General features: G+C 37.3%; 1 protein-coding gene across 2 annotated transcripts in view; it reads left to right on the top strand.

The window, feature by feature from the left end:
• CHD7 (chromodomain helicase DNA binding protein 7) overlaps positions 1-18,258 on the top strand; it is an 87,876-nt gene that overhangs the window by 54,126 nt on the left and 15,492 nt on the right. For both annotated transcript variants that reach the window (XM_072034579.1, XM_072034580.1), the window contains exons 12-22: positions 4,159-4,335; positions 5,837-5,980; positions 8,156-8,411; positions 12,866-13,076; positions 13,617-13,812; positions 14,029-14,196; positions 14,896-15,075; positions 15,357-15,467; positions 15,552-15,757; positions 16,691-16,890; positions 17,488-17,647. In XM_072034579.1, coding sequence (XP_071890680.1) covers positions 4,159-4,335; positions 5,837-5,980; positions 8,156-8,411; positions 12,866-13,076; positions 13,617-13,812; positions 14,029-14,196; positions 14,896-15,075; positions 15,357-15,467; positions 15,552-15,757; positions 16,691-16,890; positions 17,488-17,647 — 2,009 coding nt within the window. The remainder of the gene's footprint in view (positions 1-4,158; positions 4,336-5,836; positions 5,981-8,155; positions 8,412-12,865; positions 13,077-13,616; positions 13,813-14,028; positions 14,197-14,895; positions 15,076-15,356; positions 15,468-15,551; positions 15,758-16,690; positions 16,891-17,487; positions 17,648-18,258) is intronic.

Raw genomic sequence — 18,258 nt, 5'->3', positions numbered from 1 at the left:
GCAAACAGAAGCAGGTACTTAAATCTAGTGGAAAAACATAGTAATTTATAGTAGCTACAGGTTAGATCTGTTTGGCCTAGAAAATATTGTATTTTCCTCAGCAATTTATCAAAGAAACTTCCAAAACAAAATCAGATACAGTGTTGTAAAAGATGATTGATTTGAATAACAGTTGCTGCACTGAGGTATAATGACTTGCATTACTTAGGATTAATAATTGCATTTAGCTTCTTACCTAGATGTATAATGAACTGGAATTAAGTGATTTATATTTTGGGATAATAATCACGTTTGACTTTGTGCCTAAATGTATAATACACAAATGAACCAGAATTAATTGATTTGTATTTTTATCTGTTTCAAATATTATTTCTAATCAAGGAGAAATGATATTTTGTATCAATTTTTTAAAATGGTTTTATACAAATATTGTCTCTGTTTTACTGAAGTATTTCCCGATATTAAAAATGAGGTTTGTTTCTTTAGTTATTTAAATGGCACTTCTTTCAGTGTGTCCTTCCCCGTAGGATGCAGCAGTTGACATAACCTGAAACCTGAAGGACTGTCATCAGAAAATTCCCACATCCTGTGCATGTTCGCAGTGTAATTTTGACAATATTGTTTTGTTTATCTAAGGTCTAGTTGCTGCAGGAAATTCTGTTCGTCCTGTCGCCATGTTCTTCACTCTTCTTGCAATAACCACGTAGCGAGTAATGGCACAGAACAAATGAACCAGTTCCTGCTAGCTTTGCTCTATCAACTGGCTTGAGTCAGACAATTGCCATGGTTGGGGATAAAGCAGAAATGGAGGCAACTCTTCTTTTTGGTGACAGCTAGCTTAGATGTATCGTGAAATCACATTCTGTCTTTGGTTCTCCATAGGATTCAGTCTGCTGTGAAATGCACGGTAGAAACTGAATTACAGGGGAAAAAAATCTCTTCGTTTTCTGACAAAACGAATCGGCATGTAGTGTTCAGTCTGTCATCCTTTAAATCCCCATCAGCAGGCATATGATGGGAAATGAGGAGGGAGCGAAGGCAAGGCAAGCTCTGGCACTATCATTTCTGGTCCCCTTGCCAAACACATCAACTCAAACATTGGCATCTTTGGCTTTTTAGGTCTTAACATGAAAGAGGCCTCTCAAGCTGAGCAGATTCTCAAAAAGACAGCTGAATGTTGTGAAAATCTGTCTTTGAAGGGCAAAAAAAAAAAAAAAAAAAAAGCCTAAGAAGCTCCTAACCCATCTGCAGTAGTTTGGTTTTCAGAAGCACCAGCAGTAATCAGAGTCAAGTTATAATGAAAACATTGTAGAGAGTGGTTGATAATGAAATAAGTTTTTTCAGTGGTGTGACTTTGAAACTAAGGACAGCTGCCTTCTGCCTTGCTGTTTGTGAGGATCACTGTGAGAAGCCTGTTTGGGTATTCCTGAGCAGTACAACAGAGAGGCCCTTCTGGAGGCCTTCCCTGCTTGGAACACCAAATAAACCAAACCCTTTTCTGTAGTATCCTACCTCTGAGAAAGTCCTGTTGTAACATCAGGAAAACTATACATGCCAAATAAAAATAAGGGCAGAGCCCTGCAAAAGAGTTGATGTGTTTGCGAGGGAAATTTGCTTTGCACTGTAATGAGGACTAAGAAGAGAAGCCACCTGGCCCATGTGTAGAGACAGGATACCTTTACCTGGTTGATTTTAACTGAAAATAATGCCATTAATGTTCAGGACTCTTTCTGGCTTGTGTGGTTTGTTCCTTTTGGACTCAGTGGGTGTTGATTTAACAGAGTATTTACTTGTTTGCGTTGTTTTCTTCCTTACTGAGAAGCCACAGAGCTATGGTTAGCACACAGCGCTGTAAGGCAGTATTTCACCAACAGGAACTCTGTCTTTCACCAAAGATGTCAAGTTGTATTTTACAGAGTGGGTGAGACTTTGTTTTCCAGACGCCTCTCTGCTATAATTAGTAAATATGTGTGTTCTTTGCATCTGTTCTCTGCTTCATCAACACGGAGGCTGAGGCTGGTGGGAGAAGATCGTGTTAATCTTTCCAAGTTCCCACTGGTGGAATGTGCATCTTTTTAGTAGTCTGGTTCTTATACATATCCATTGGTCCTCTCAATTTATATCTGCTAAGAGGTAGTGCCCCCAAGCTTTATACTCATATCTAATTATTGCACCTTGTGGGCTGGGCTGCCTCTGTTGCTTTAGTTACTTCCAGAAGAATTTCCTGTACAGAACAGAAAACTATTTCCCATTAGGAGGACTGACTTCCTCAAATGGAAAAAGTTCTCTGAGTACATTGATGCAAAATTGCTGTGTTTCCAGCATCAGAGAACTTCATTTGGATGCCACACTGAAACACAGTAAACTGATATCCTGGTTGTCTGAGTCACCTGTGAAAGTACTGTAGGTCACTTTCCTGATAATTTCTACATTTACATTTCTCAAATGTGACAGGAATAGGATTACTTAGGATTCTTTCCCATACTTCCTGAGTCTTTGAGGCCCAAAGCAGCTGAATAACTTCATCATTCACCTTCAGAAGCTCTTGGAGCTTCTGTTTAATTCTCTCCTACATTCACGCACTTCAGCACAGCATTTGACTCTTCTGGACAGCCATTACTGTAGCTCTGAAATGTGAGCTGTTGTGTCAAAACCACCCTTCATAATTTAATGTGAGATTTAGACAGCTCTAAATATATAATCAAGGGTGGTTCTGATGATTTTTGCTTCACCTGGATGAACTGCTTTATGTAGGGATCGTTTTTGTAGAGCACTGCTTGCCAAACACCATACATGCACTCGCTCATGGAAGTGTTTCCTACTACTCGGAAAGAATCTCCTCGGCTGCCTTCTCGTATCTTCAAAGTTCCTGAAAAGATCACAGCGTTTCAGCTTACTGGCTTTCTAGTTACTTGGTGTATCTTCATCTGCTGTTTGTTAGGTAACAACTGTTTATCTCCTGAGAAGGTCAATGTTTCTGGAATATGCTATGGGGGAAGGCACTATCGAGCAGGTCATTACTTCCTATGAAGTGCTCTTGATATGCATACACAGAATTAGTGCTGAGCTCAAGGCACAAGATTTCCAACCATTTCCAAGAGTGGGTAGCCAATTCTGATCCCCACAGTTTGGAGAGCATTATATGCATGTCACTTACAAAAGAATTCAGACTTGCATGTATTTGAAGGAAGTGAAGGCCATCTTCCTGTGAAATACCTTTCTTTTGAAATGTTCTCAGTATAGAACCCACAACATACTGTTCTCAAAGCAGGACACGCTTTGAACTTGGATGGTGCTTATCCTAGCAGAGACGGGGTTCCTGTGAAGACAAAGTACCACTTGAGATATTCAGTTACATATTTCTTTGAACAAGATTAGGCAGCAATACAGCACAGTGTCAGAAAGATGTTCATTTCATGGTTTTGTGTAGAGTTTTTTCAGGGTTTTTCTGAAACAGGCTTTTAGTATCAACCCTGAAAATAACACCTTTAATTAAACAAAGAAATAGCAAAGATGAAGCCAAACATCATCCTGTTGAACTTTCCTTAACACAAGATTACCGAAGTATCAGAGAAAAGTGTGTGAAGATGTACATTCCCCAAGTTCAGCAATTTGCTTCTTTTCAAAGTTGCTTACTGTAATTGTAGGTGGTTTAGTTATCTAATGACCATCAGAAAAAAATGTACCGTTTACTGAGAGCAAAACATTCTAATAGAAAATGAATCCTTCATCTACTTCTTGGTTATTTGGATGGTTTGGGAGGACTGTTATATAGCTCCTTGATTTAAAAGGAAAAGATTTCTCTTGAGAAAGTCTGAAACCTTATTTGAATATTGCAGCAATACATTAATGCTTCCAGGCATTAATATAATCCATACAAATTATGGCTGAAGTAATTGTATAACATCTTTGTAATGAATATGCAGTGACGCTGTGAGCCTTTTTACAGGATAAAAAGACAGAGCTCGCATGATACCAGTAGTAAACTTAGGCATTTGTGTTCCTTCAATGAGTCACTGATAATGACTTCATGTACTTAAAATAATTTGCCCATTGTACTGCTCTGTGTTTTCTTTAAAGAGGGAATTCTGAAGATGAAACAAATTTACTTCCTTGCTTTGCCAATCGGTTTACTCGAACTTTTGGTATTCTTTTTAGGGTCGCGTGATAAAGGGGTCCTACAAGTTCCATGCCATTATCACGACATTTGAAATGATTTTGACTGACTGCCCAGAGCTGCGTAACATTCCATGGCGTTGTGTGGTAATCGATGAGGCCCACAGGCTGAAAAACAGGAATTGTAAGCTTTTGGAAGGACTCAAGATGATGGACCTGGTCAGTGTGTGCCTATTGTTGTTTTCTCTTCTTTTCTGTTTGTTTTTACTTCTGCGTGTTCTGTATTTTATCATTCCTGATTTGCAGTTTTATAAATAAGTAAAAAAAAAAATAAATTATTCTCAAGTGAAAGTAGCAAATATTAAGAAGAATGAGGGAATGTAGCTTGCAGTCTTTAAAACATCTGGAAGTGTATGCATACCTTGAATTCTGGTGTGCTGATGTTTCACCAGGCTCTACATTAATTCAAATCTAGAATAATGTGGATTATTTTAAGAGAATCAATATTTTTTTTTTTCCCCTTTCTTTCTCTTCATGTGACTTACTTTTATAATCCTCCATAGTTTCTTCTTTACATAGGCATTTATTTAAAGGTATAATGTGGACAGGTGACCAAATACTGCCCTGAGAGTTAAATTGTTCTGAATTAAAGTCAACTCTAATGTTAATTTGTTGCAAGGCAATAAGGAAGTTCTTTCCAGACCAGTTAAGGAAGGGAAATGTGAGTTTGGTTTCTGATGTTTGCATAAATACATATATAATATATGCTCAAAATATGTAATATTTAACACAGAGAAAAAAAAATAAGAAGATGGTTTTAAAGCTATTTACTGTTTTATAGGTCAGAAGATTCTTTAAAAATGCAGTAGGAACACAGACTGAGTTAATACCTGGAACTCAAAACCACCTATTTCCGATGATAATGCAGTGGGATAAACATTAGCTTATACAAGCACTGGTGACCTGTAGGTCACTTTTAGATTCTGTTTCCCTGTTTTTTCAATCATACTTTTCTTGAAGGAATCTTGAAGCTTAATGGATGAATGTTTGTAAAAATACTGCATATAGTCTGTTTATTTTTTTAATACGGTTGCTGTTAAAGGAAAGCAGAGCTTACAGTCGTGGCTATAGATGGGAAGATAGGGGACTTCCCACTTCAGTTTTTGTTCAACTACTAAATTCGTGTTTGAATTTGAGCAAGCTGCTTAACCTCTCTGGGCACCTACTCAAAAGCAGCATGCAACAAGAAGCATGCAACTTTTCCTCTCATCTCCGTCAGTCTCTTGCTCTGTTGTGTCTAGTTAGAAAGTAGGACTCTGCTTCAGGTTCTTTGTGTTATAAATGTATACCTGCACTGAAGGGATTCATGTACCGAGATATGCTAGAGCTATAGCAAATCAGTGGTTTTATACTGGAAGTATAAGTTCAGCTGTTACTTTGCCATTTAAAATCCATTGTATTTGTGAAAGAACTGGAATGTTATGGGTCAGTAAAATCTCTTTTATCTGGAGGACTTTTGAAGATCTTTTTAAAAGGTGAAGTATTTTTTGGAGCTAGCTGGAGGAAGGCCAGAACACTACTTACAAATATTTTGAAAAGAACTATATGTAAGTAGTTGGAGCAAAAAGAAAGCACAGATGAAAGATATGTATAGGGAAAAAACATTGTATTGAAAGTGAATTTAGATGGATTCCTAGGCAACTGTTTCTTAATCTTTCAGGAACATAAAGTGCTGCTTACAGGAACTCCTTTGCAAAATACAGTAGAAGAGCTATTTAGCTTGCTTCACTTTTTGGAACCAGGTCGTTTCCCATCAGAAACCACATTCATGCAAGAATTTGGGGATCTGAAAACTGAAGAACAGGTAATCTGCTCCCGCACACTTACTTCTCTCTTTACATATTGTGAATTCAACCACTTTGCTATATCTGAACTTTATTACTTGCTTTTACAAGTAATACCTGTTTTTCTTCTTAGAAGTCCAGAGTTGATTTATCCTTATTTTTTTTTGGTTTTTTTTTTTTTGATTCTTACACCTTTGACCGAAAGTCAGTTTGCCTTATCATTTTGTTTCTTTGTCAACTGGTCATGCAGAAACATGTTTTATGTTCTTCTTTGAGCATCAGTAGCAGAGTGAGGAGACTGTAATTTCTGTGAAGTTAACACCCAGGAGTTTTATAAATGCTTTCTGTGCAAATGGGAACGTATTTGAAAGAAGCAGCCAAATGGAGGGAGGTTCTTTTTTGACTGACTCAAAAATGGATTTCTCAAGCTGCCCAATGAGAGAAATGAGTAAATCAAAGCAGAATGAAAACCGCTTAATGCAAAGTTCTAGATCTCAAACGTAAAAGAAACTGATGGTCAAATATAAAACTTAAGAGATTTTTGTATGTATGAAACATTTTTAAAAAGTCAGGAGGTAACAGTCAAACCACCTTAAAAATAAGGATTTAACTAAAACAGAACATCTTAATTTAGGCACCTTAATTTGGCTCTTTAACTTTGTGACTGCATGCATTTTTGTGTGCAACTCAACTTGGTTCTGTCTGAAAATTCCAATTGCTTGTATTTCTAACTTTTTGAGTGCTTGAAGTGGTTAACATTGAGATTATCTCTATCATAGGTAATAGTCTAAATAAATAAATAAATAAATAAATACAGTTCTCCTCCAGCCCCCCACCACCTGGACAATCACAGTGTGTCCTGCGGGAATCATAGGGTATGTTTCCACACAGATTGTGCACGCAGTTGCATGTCAGTCAGCCTGGACTCTGACCTGATTGGAAGTGAGCCAACTGTGATCCAGAAGCCATGTACTCCTGTTAATACAGTGTTTGAACTGGAGTTAATATATCCTAACTCTCATCATAGCTTCTGTTTGGCCAGCTCAAAATGTCAGCAGGGCAGGACTGGAAGTGATGCTATGTATGGAAATATAACTTAAATATGCCATCGGTTGTCAGCAGATATGGATCCTGGATTATTTGGGCCAACAAGTTTTGGAAGAAGTGCCTTCTTGCGAATACACCATTAGATGTTTTGAAATTTGATTTTTCGTCTTTCAAATGATAGATGAGATTATATGCTATTGACTTAGGTTTTCTCCTCCATTCCTTGCAGTCCTACTCCATGTGTTTTTTATCATTGTTCATCCCCCTGTACTAATTTGTTGCCTTTCACTTGAAGTCATTTTATTAATAAGGGAATTATGTGAATTCAGAAGAAAGTGTCTTTTATTCTTGTTTCTGCTACACAGCACCCTAGCAGGAGATGATGACCAATTTCAGGATATATTGTCAACTTTTTGACACTGAGCTGGTTTGTACTTTGATGAGAGACAGAACCTAAAACCAACAGAAATGCCAATCTTGTTATATATGGAGTATGCCTGAGTTTTATATAAAGGGCTTTACAATGGTTTGATCTAACTAGGCTGACTTCGTTAGAGGAAAATGGGTGCTTTCCCCCTGCCTCATAAAATATATGTTGCAAAACCCTGAGTAAAAAAAAATAATTTAGCATTAAAAATAATAATTACAGAAATACAATGTTTTGAGAACAGGCCTACATAGTTTTCTATGTTGGTGGATGTGAAAACTAAGGAAGTAAGAAAAGAATTAGGAGCAGACATTTGGAGGGTAAAAATAGCCTATTTCACTGTGGTTAGTGGTTAGAAGTTACTGCAAAGCTTGATCTTACAGTCAGATTTGGTTATGAATTTGTTTGTGCTTACCTGGGGTTAGCTTTGCATGATGGGTGTGTGGTACTGCCCTTGTCTGGAGAGACAGTTCTAAGTGAGGTCATCTAACAACATTATCTAAAGAGAGGTGGTGTGTGCTAAAAATGACTTCAGAAGTTTACATCACATTGTTGGTAAGGAAATTTCAGTCTCTAGGTCTTTGAGGAAAGACTTTTTACAAATGCTGTCTACCTGTGATCTGAGGTAGAAATTTTAGAATTAAGAAAACCTTACAAAATTGAAAAATAAATATGCAGCCCTACAGCTTTAATTGTTATTTATATAACATATGTTTTCTAGGTGCAAAAACTGCAAGCTATTTTGAAGCCGATGATGCTGAGACGTCTCAAGGAGGATGTAGAAAAGAACCTGGCCCCCAAAGAGGAAACTATTATTGAAGTTGAGCTGACAAATATTCAGAAGAAATATTATCGTGCTATTCTTGAAAAGAATTTCACATTTCTTTCTAAGGGTGGAGGTCAGGCAAATGTACCTAATCTTTTAAACACTATGATGGAACTAAGAAAATGCTGCAATCATCCGTACCTTATTAATGGTAGGCCTTATATTTTTCTCCTCATTCAGAAAGCATTTGTAAGAAAGCTCAGCATGTTAAAAATTCTGTTCTGATGTCTCCAGACAGATAGTCATTTATTCATATTTTTCCTGAAATACATATGGTGAAAGTAGTGTAGATGACTGTGTGAATTGTATGTCTCTTTATTTATTTATTTTTAAAGTGCAATAGTGGCATACATTTTTAGGTTTTCTTATGTTTAGATATCTGCAAGTCAGGACAGTGTTCCTTTTGAAAACACCTGCACTGCTTTTTCAAGGCTTGCTTGGTCCTGACAGAGTCGGTGTTAATATTATCAAGTTTGTGTTACCAAGTTTTTCTTTCTGTTATTTCTGACAAAGAAGATTTCAATATCATGCAGGTTGTTGGATGCTGGTGTAAAGATGACAACTTTTTTTCTTCACAGTTCCAGTTAGCTGCTACTTCTTTTCTTGCCACAGAGAGAGTAACTGTTTCTGAATAAAAGTTGTGGGGTAGGAAGTGATTGAGACGTGCTTTTTTGGACACATGTAGTCAGTTCATTTTCCTCTTTTTTTGGACCAGTTAAATGATTTGTATGAATGTCATATTAGATTTTAATGACAAATCCTGTTTCATTGTGATATCGTTGCGTTTACATCAGGATTACCTACAGCAAATAGATGTTGAACCAGCTAACTGCATCACTCTGAAGTATGCTAACCTGTATGCGTTGGTGAAATCAGATCTTCCCTTTGAGGATTTAATGCAAGCCTCCAGTTCCTTGTTTCCCAACTCCTTTTCATCACTGTATATGACTTATGATATTGCTGGTTTAATGCTGCCTATAAGCTTCACAGAACATGTTGTGAAAGATTGTTTTGTTCCAGAGCTATATTTCAGCTTTTCAGATCCAGTGATTTCTGCATTATGTTGTATGACCTCAAAATTGCAGTGCTTGTTTTCTTTCTTGACATTTTTTGTTCTGATCCACCAAATGACATCTCGTTATATTTCATGCGCAAGTAATTATTGCAAAGACATGATACAGAGTTACTCCAAAGTACTTGAACCCAACCGTGCTAGTGGGCTGCTCAGTTTCTAAACTCAGATGAGCATATAGTAAAGGAGCTTTGTGGTTCCAGTAGGGCTTTTTGTTGTTTGTTGGTTCTTTGTTTGAAGTTGATCCATTACATAAATAGGTTTACCAGAAAGTAGTTCAGGATGTTCAGGTTATGAGCTTCTGAACCTGATGCTTTATACATTCCTTGTTTTTCTGCTTGTTTAAACCTATTGATTACTTTTCCTCATTTCTTAGTTGTTACAAGGAGTAAAGTGCATGTTTTGCTCCTGTCTAGTTTTGTCAAATAGAGTTCGTAAGCAATGCTGCAAACACTAGTTACAGTGATTTCTTTTCCTCACAAGTCTTGTATCATTTAATGTCTGTTAGACACTGCTACAATCCAGGTAGCTGTGTGGAAAGTTTCAAGTATTTTTGGATGACTTTCCTTTAACCCTAATAAAGAGAGATGGGGATTTCTCTTGAGAGCTTTTTCCTTTTTAACAGTTTAGTGACTTCTGAACATTTGGGTTTGCTTGGCATGCAGCAAAACGGCAGGTGGGTCAAGCCATCAGATTTGATGGGAGGGGTAAAATAAATGAATGCTGACTATTATCAGTGTGGAAGATGGAACCAAGCAACTGAGTTCTTTGTAGTTCTAGGAGAGAAAGTACTCTGAACATCCTGTAGTTGTCTGAGCCTGAGGTTTTACCTTGTTGATCAGTGATTAACAGCTTTGTAATTGCAGTGATGATGCAAGTTTATTCTAGTTCTGTCAAGAGGTCTTGCAGTAGCACCAGGACAACACGGTGCAACCTTAAGGGCTGTTAGAGTAGCAAGATCTTGAGACTTAACCACTTTTATAAAGAGGTCTCTGAACCCTTCTCATTTTCTTCTACATTTACAGGTTTGTAAGCTAGCAGCAAGGCGTGGGTATTTGAATATAGAGCCCAGGCAGAACACTATTTTTTTTTGTTTCGCATAAAAGTTGCAAGCAACTCTTCTAGATAATCTTCAGTTAAGAGCCATAGGAGATTATATATGATAAATAGCATGGTAGGAGTTGAACGTGGTGGTTTTTGTTTGTTTCTTGATGGCAGATCTGCTCTTGTGGTAGTGAGGGGAGAGTGGCTCTCTGCTGAAACTGGCCTTGAGTAGACTTCTAGAGAGAGCAGCTGCATGTTGTGTGATCTCCAACCAAGCTGGACTAGCATTGTCTGTTGGTTTCCTCAGGGCTGGACTCTTTGCTTTCTCCCTAGCAACCACCCTCAAGTATTCATCCATCATACTTCTTTCTCTGGCTCCAAGATGCAGCAGCAGGGAGTGCCTCTGCTTGCACATGCTACAAAGCAGAGTGGAAAACACTGGAAAGGTTTCTTTTTCTGTTCCTTTTGCTCTCTTGAGCCCTCCAAGTCTCTCTTAATTAGGAGTGGAAGTAGGGGATTTCCTGATGGACCAGGCACACATTCAGATCGCTTTCTTTCAGCCACTAATAAAAAACAGGTAGAATAGAACTGTTATAGGCACCCAGGTACTACATCAAATATCTTGGGTAACAGGTACTCAGTGTTCATCGCTTACTTGCAATTGAAGTAGAAGTGAAATGGTCAGCACAGACCTTTACAGGGCTTAGGTAGGATAGGATTACTGGACTAGCAGTTTTTCAGAGGTCATGGGCTGTTATTGAAGTGTGTCTTGCTGAGACCAAATGCTAATGCTGAAAATCCTTCATTCATTAGACCTGTTTATTGTTTTGTTGTCGTATAGTTGGCCTAACCACTTTGCTTCTGAAGGCAGTGAGTTTGCGTGCTGGTTTACTGGTAGCAGTGAAGCTTACATGTGTGTATCACAGCTGATTCAGAAATAAGTCATGTAATGAAGAAAGATCATTAAAGTTATTATGTATGAGCTACCAGACAGCCTGCTAAGTTCTGAAATTGCATAAACTTAGTACAGAATCTGAGATTTACTACCTACTACCCCAAACTCTCCTAGTTTACAAAAGAGGAAGTAATACAATTGAAGGGAGCTTGAAGGAGTTTCTAACTATTTTCACATGGCTTTCTTTCTCGTAGGGGCAAACTGTTGGGATCAGTAATAATTGGAGTAGGGCAAGAAAAGAAAGAAAATTTTTAAGAAAAATTCAGCATTGTAAAACTATATTTAAGTGTGGTCACATCTTGAACCTGTTAAATGTTGTGAAAGCTAGCAGTGCAATTATTTTGTGTAATGTGAAGCTGCCAGCCTGCATAGGGTGGCATCTAGTTGAGACACCATGTAACAGTAGTCACTGAATTAGTGATCACACAGTGACGGGTGTGTTTGCATGTGTGTTTACTTCTGTCTAGTTAGAGCTGGGGTTTGAGAGAGATGCTTGTTGGAAGCCTGGCAATAAGTTTTTTCTCCCCTGCCCCAGCCCTCCCACTCCTCCTTGTGTTCCTACAAAGCAATGTTGATGTTGGATGTTATAAATTACAATTATTATTTTTTTAAATCAGAGGTACTCAAAAAGACAGCTCCCAGGAGGTTTATGTGGGTATGAAATAAGCTTATGATGAAGATTCCTATACCTCTACTTAGCTAAGAATAGTCATCTGATAATGCTTTGAATAGTAAATTATTTGTAGAAGGGACATGAAAATAGGATAAAAGCATCAGAATGGTTGGAGAATAAGCATAAAATTTGAACTTGGTCTGTAGTCATTGGGTAATGAGCAGTATAAGGAAATGTTTGTTGCTATGCTTTTGGTTCATAGAGGGAATGGCAAGAAAGATCTTATGACTAGTTCTGGAAAGAACATATCCATTGGATAGCTTCACCAAACTGAGGAAAAAACACATTCTTTGAGAAAAGAAAGCTAAATAGAGGATAAAATATCATTTCACACAACTTATTTTTTCCAGTGATTTTTTTCATCGTTTGTATTTTGATTCTGTAGTTAATAATAATGGAAGGAGCAGGTCTATATCATGGTTGTTTAAATCTGGTTTTGGTTTTAAAAGCACAGGTATCAATGTGATTTATATTCCCTGTATTTTCCTGTGAAAACAAGATATTTTTCTTCCATGTTGCATTTAGAAAAGAACAGAAAATCCACTTAGTCAATTGGAATATGGTTTATTTATTTTTTTCTTAATTTCTCATTAAATTGTTTGCATTAAATAGTTGTATGAATTTGTGTAGAAAAGATTATACTCCTTTAAAAAAAAGAGATTGAATGCTCAAAGTTACTTTTTATTTATGCTGTATTTGTGTATATGTTTGCTTTAAATTTAAGATTAATATTTTTTATAAATGTTTATTCACATAATGCTTAAAACATTCCTGCGGTCTCTATAGGGTATTGAAGGCAAGCTCATTGTTTATTAATAAAACCCTTTGCAGTGTTCATGTATTGCTGTCCAATCTTTGCAGGTGCTGAAGAGAAAATTTTGGAAGAGTTTAAAGAAACACACAATGCCGACTCTCCAGATTTTCAGCTCCAGGCAATGATCCAGGCTGCTGGCAAGCTAGTACTGATTGACAAGCTGCTGCCAAAACTGAAGGCTGGTGGCCACAGGGTGCTTATCTTTTCCCAGATGGTGCGCTGCTTGGACATACTGGAAGACTACCTCATTCAAAGACGGTGAGAGCAACAATATAATACAATTCTAAATAAACTGTGCTTTCCTCAGCGGCCACAGTATTTAACCTGTGAGAGATCCATATTGTAATGGGATGAAATTCAAATGCGTTACAGTATTTTCTGTTGGAATCTTGACTAAAGGAGAAAAGCATACCTGTAAGGTGCAAGTACTGAAGTTTTTCTTTTCAGTGAGTATAAGGTGACCTTACAGGAGCTTTGATGAGTCCTCTTAGTTTTCTACTCAGTGAAATATTTCAGTTTCGCTGGAGTTTTTTCATTTAATCTTAAATGTTTAGTTTATTCCTTGGAGTGAAAGCCTGCTCTTTACTGAAAAGCATGAAACCAAAGACAAGATAGTAAGTCTTCCACTGATGAAGGTGGTGGATACAAGAACAGTCACTCAGTTTGTTTAGCTATTTTGATGCTATAGTAACATTTTCCTTTAAAAACAAAACAAAACAATATATTCTTAAAAGAAACAACGACAGAAGTTAAGAACGTTTTCAGTAAAATTCTCTTTATAACACATCTTTATTTCAGGTACCCATATGAACGAATTGATGGCCGAGTAAGAGGCAACTTGCGTCAGGCAGCTATTGACAGGTTTTCAAGACCTGATTCTGATAGGTTTGTTTTCCTGCTGTGTACAAGGGCAGGAGGTTTGGGCATTAATCTTACTGCTGCTGATACCTGCATCATTTTTGATTCAGACTGGAACCCCCAAAATGACCTACAGGTAATATTACAAGAGGTGATTCAATTGAAAACTTTTTTTTTTCCTGTTTGCTGTGTCCTGTAGGCAAATAAAATTCCAAAGTGTGTTGTCCATCTCTTAAAAACATAAGGATTGTTATTTATATTGAGAGCAATAACTTCTAAAGTAAGATTTCTGTATTGATTTTTTTCCTTATCTTTTGTCACCTGTAACTGAGTATCTGTCTTATTTCATCAGGCTCAAGCACGATGTCACAGAATTGGACAGAGCAAATCAGTGAAAATTTACAGGTTGATAACAAGGAATTCTTACGAAAGGGAAATGTTTGACAAAGCTAGCTTGAAGCTTGGCCTCGATAAGGCTGTGCTACAATCTATGAGTGGAAGAGAAAATGCTACAAATGGGGTAAGAATTAATATAAGGTTCATGATCAACAAATGCTAGGGATGTGTAACTCCTTCCTTATGCTTCAGCTGGAGAACAATAGTTTTCAGATAGAGTATGGCATGTATGTTAAAGTGGGGTTAATTAAGGGCAAGGCTACATGAACTGGCTTAGACTATCTAATGTATCATTAATTGCTCAAAGTAGGCAGGTAGAGTCATGTTTCCTCAATCCTCATTCACTCTCATCATTCCTGGGGTTGATCCTAGCACCTTTTGGACTTTTTACAGTCCCTTCCCATACCTTGTCATTCCCCCCCCTTCCTCCCCCCCCAATACCCCCTCCTCCCCCTTTTTTTATTTGCTTTAACCTTTTTCCTTTGGACTTCTTTGCTTTAGCTTTTTGTCAGGTTGGTAAGTGTGGTAAGTCAAATGTGCTCTCAGGAGGAGCTTAGCAGTCATCAGAGCTAAAGTAAAGGGATTCAGTGACAATGAATTATTAAATTGTTTGAACCACTCATATAACTTCACCCTGAGAATGTTGTTGTTTGCATTCTACTTTCAAAGGTGACTTCAGCATGAATATTTAATTGACCAACACACCATTACCTTAAAAGTTCATTTCCTAAAATGCTAAATAAAAAGACAATCAATCTGATTATGCTGTCGGATATAAACATTGACTGGTGTCAAAAAAGCCCACCTCTCTTATATGTTACAGGTGCAACAGCTTTCTAAGAAAGAAATAGAAGATCTTCTTCGAAAGGGGGCATATGGTGCTCTGATGGACGAGGAAGATGAAGGGTCTAAGTTTTGTGAAGAGGATATCGATCAGATTCTCTTAAGGCGAACGCACACAATTACTATTGAATCTGAAGGAAAAGGCTCAACGTTTGCAAAGGTGTGCACTGATATTCAGAGAAAAATAATAAAATGTGACTAGGATAGATGAAGTAGTATAAAATTTCGTTATGTGTCAATTTAATTTTTCAATGTACTTTTGTGGGACTTCTTGCAATAGTTGGAACATCTGTATTTTCACTTATGATGGTTTATGTGCTTAACTTTTTTTTTCTTGAAAAAGTCATTTTGTAAGTCCTAAATATTGTATTTACCAGTGAAATAGGCATTCCGTGTAGCATGTAGTTAAGAAACCAATGCATGTGTTTTCATATTTACTAGGCTAGTTTTGTTGCATCTGGAAACAGGACAGACATTTCTTTGGATGACCCTAATTTTTGGCAGAAGTGGGCAAAGAAGGCTGAGCTGGATATTGATGCTTTAAATGGAAGGGTAAGAGCTTTATGACAGTACCCAGTTCCATTAAATTGAAGATTTTTCTCCTCCTAAATTTTTACATTTCCGCTTTCATTTTAGAATAACCTAGTCATTGATACACCAAGAGTAAGAAAGCAAACTAGACTCTACAGCGCAGTCAAAGAGGATGAACTGATGGAGTTTTCAGACCTGGAAAGTGATTCTGAAGAAAAGCCTAGCACAAAGCCCCGTAGGCCTCAGGACAAATCACAAGGATATGCAAGAAGTGAATGTTTCAGGGTAGAGAAGAACTTGTTGGTTTATGGGTAAGGATATACAGATTAAATGTTCTGGTTGTGACTAAAAACTGAAATATGGAAATGATACGTGGTAAATAACTCTTCTTTCTCTTTTTTGTGTTCACATACCTTCTGGGTAACCTTTACCTCATTACACTATATGTTTGCCAGTGAGATTTTAAATTGCTATATATGTAAGTTGCTTAAAAATGTCTTACTTAGCTTGAAGTATCTGAGTGTCTTACAGATGGATATGAACTCATTGGTAAAATATGTGGTTTTGTTCTGGTTTCTTACAGTGTAAAGAATGCCTGAATTATCAAGGTTAATCTCACTTTTCTAAGTATTGTGGAGATTAACAAAGTATATTTGTAAAGAAATATGTGGTTGTGAAATCAAGTCAGTCCAGAGCTTTTTGGTGTAGATTCTGGTATTTTTGGTATGACTTGAATTGAGCAAGATGAGGCTTTGTGTTTTTCCCCATTGGATTTATCAATCTGAATTTCATCTCTTTGCAAGCAAGTAGCTGTATTTGACTGCTAGCACAATGGGCTTCAGAAAAAGTGGCTTTATTTCTAGGAAGTTGTGCACAACAGTTGCTAATAATGAATTTCAGGATCAAAATAAAACTGATTCCCCAAATCCCATGATTGTAGGAATCGGTTGAGTTTCCTGTTCAGAGCTTACTGGGACTATTAGAGTTAAACATATGTACTTTATTATTTTGAGTATAGTTCAATTGCAGCTTTACGAGCAGTGAACTTATTGCCTGTTCTGTAAAATAAACATTCTTAACTCTTTGGTGCTGGAATTTGGATTCCCTGATGTAACCTGCAAAGGCAAAATGCATTAGAGCTAATACAGGAGGTCCCAACTTGCTTGGCACCAGGAATTAAATTGAAAGTCACAAATTAAAATACCAGTGCCCTGGCTGTTGTATTGAACATATTTTTCTTGTAGCTGGGGTCGGTGGACTGACATCCTCTCACATGGGCGCTATAAACGTCAGCTAACAGAACAAGATGTGGAAACCATCTGCCGGACTATCCTTGTATATTGTCTTAATCATTATAAAGGGGATGAAAATATCAAAAGTTTCATCTGGGATCTGATCACTCCAACTGCAGATGGGCAAACTCGAGCTTTGGTTAATCATTCCGGTATGTCTACCACAATCAAATAATGATGCTAGTAAATAGGAAAGAATTGCTTCAGTCATGCTATGTATTTAGTTCAAACTATAGCTATTCTGACATGTAGTAGGATCTTGTCAGATTTTATGAGTAAGGTGGGCTTTGACTGAGTCGGTACTTAAAGGGGAACTCTCCCTCAGACACCTCGTTGGATGCAGTGCTCTTTGTCTTAAACTGGTTCTGAACAAATATTCTAGCCTAATTTTAAAGATATATTCTATTGGAGTTAATCTCTTTCAAATGGCCATAAATCATAAAGCTTGTTTCCTTATGGCCATTCAGATGCATGAGAGTTTTTTAAAGAAATATTTATATAACACCATTTTCTGGCTAGCTCTCTGCATTTTTGAAATCTTCACACCTAAATTTGCATTAAAGTTTTGGTTGATTTTGTTATTTACAATTTTCTAGCTAAATTACATTGCTGTTCAGTTTTTGGTTATTGCGTTGCCCACAAGGGAATTAATATACCAGCAATCCTTAGCTGTAAATGTGTTTGTAATGCAGTTTGGGGTGAGAGCTTTTCTATTGAGACTGTATAAAAAATATTGGGCATTTGTGTAGGTCTATCTGCACCAGTGCCCAGAGGGAGGAAAGGCAAGAAAGTAAAAGCCCAGAGTTCACAACCAATGCTTCAAGATGCTGATTGGCTCACAACCTGTAATCCAGATGTATTATTTCAAGAAGACAGCTATAGGAAACATCTCAAACATCATTGTAATAAGTAAGTATTAATAAATATTTCACTTACACTTCTCAAAGCATATAGTAAAAAGCATTACAGCTTCTTTGGGTATGTTTTCAATAGAGCTTTGGGGCTATTTAATAGGATGTAAAGAACATTATTGTTTTTAATTTGGGGTTAATCAACCTATCAGATATCTGGATAATTCTGTAAGTTCTTTATGACTTATCTGGGCTTAAAACTCAGTTATGAAGAGTTGTTTTGTACTTAACAAATGAGAATGGAATCAAAAATGTGGTTATTCTTATTAGTATACAAAGGACAGAACGTTATTTAAGTCTGTTTCTCTTCATAAATGGCCATCCCAATCTGCTCTGCATTGGTGTGGCCTAACCTCAGGTTCTGTGTGCTGTTTTGGGTGCCACAATATAATCGGGACATAAGTGTTAGAGAATGTCTAAAGATAGTGAAGGATCTAGAGGGCAAGCCAAATGAAGAGCATCTGAGGCCCCTTGGTTTGTTCAGCCCAGAGCAGAGCAGGCTGAGGGGAGGCCTCATGGCGGCCTGCAGCTCCCTCATGAGAGGGGCAGGCGCTGAGCTCTGCTCTCTGGGGACAGCGACAGGACCCGAGGGAACGGCATGGAGCTGGG

Source organism: Anas platyrhynchos, chromosome 2, assembly GCF_047663525.1.
Source record: "Anas platyrhynchos isolate ZD024472 breed Pekin duck chromosome 2, IASCAAS_PekinDuck_T2T, whole genome shotgun sequence".
In the NCBI taxonomy this organism is placed as follows: Eukaryota; Metazoa; Chordata; class Aves; order Anseriformes; family Anatidae; genus Anas; species Anas platyrhynchos.
The sequence above is the reverse complement of the archived record's forward strand: the minus strand, read 5'-3'. Positions and strand labels throughout refer to the sequence as shown.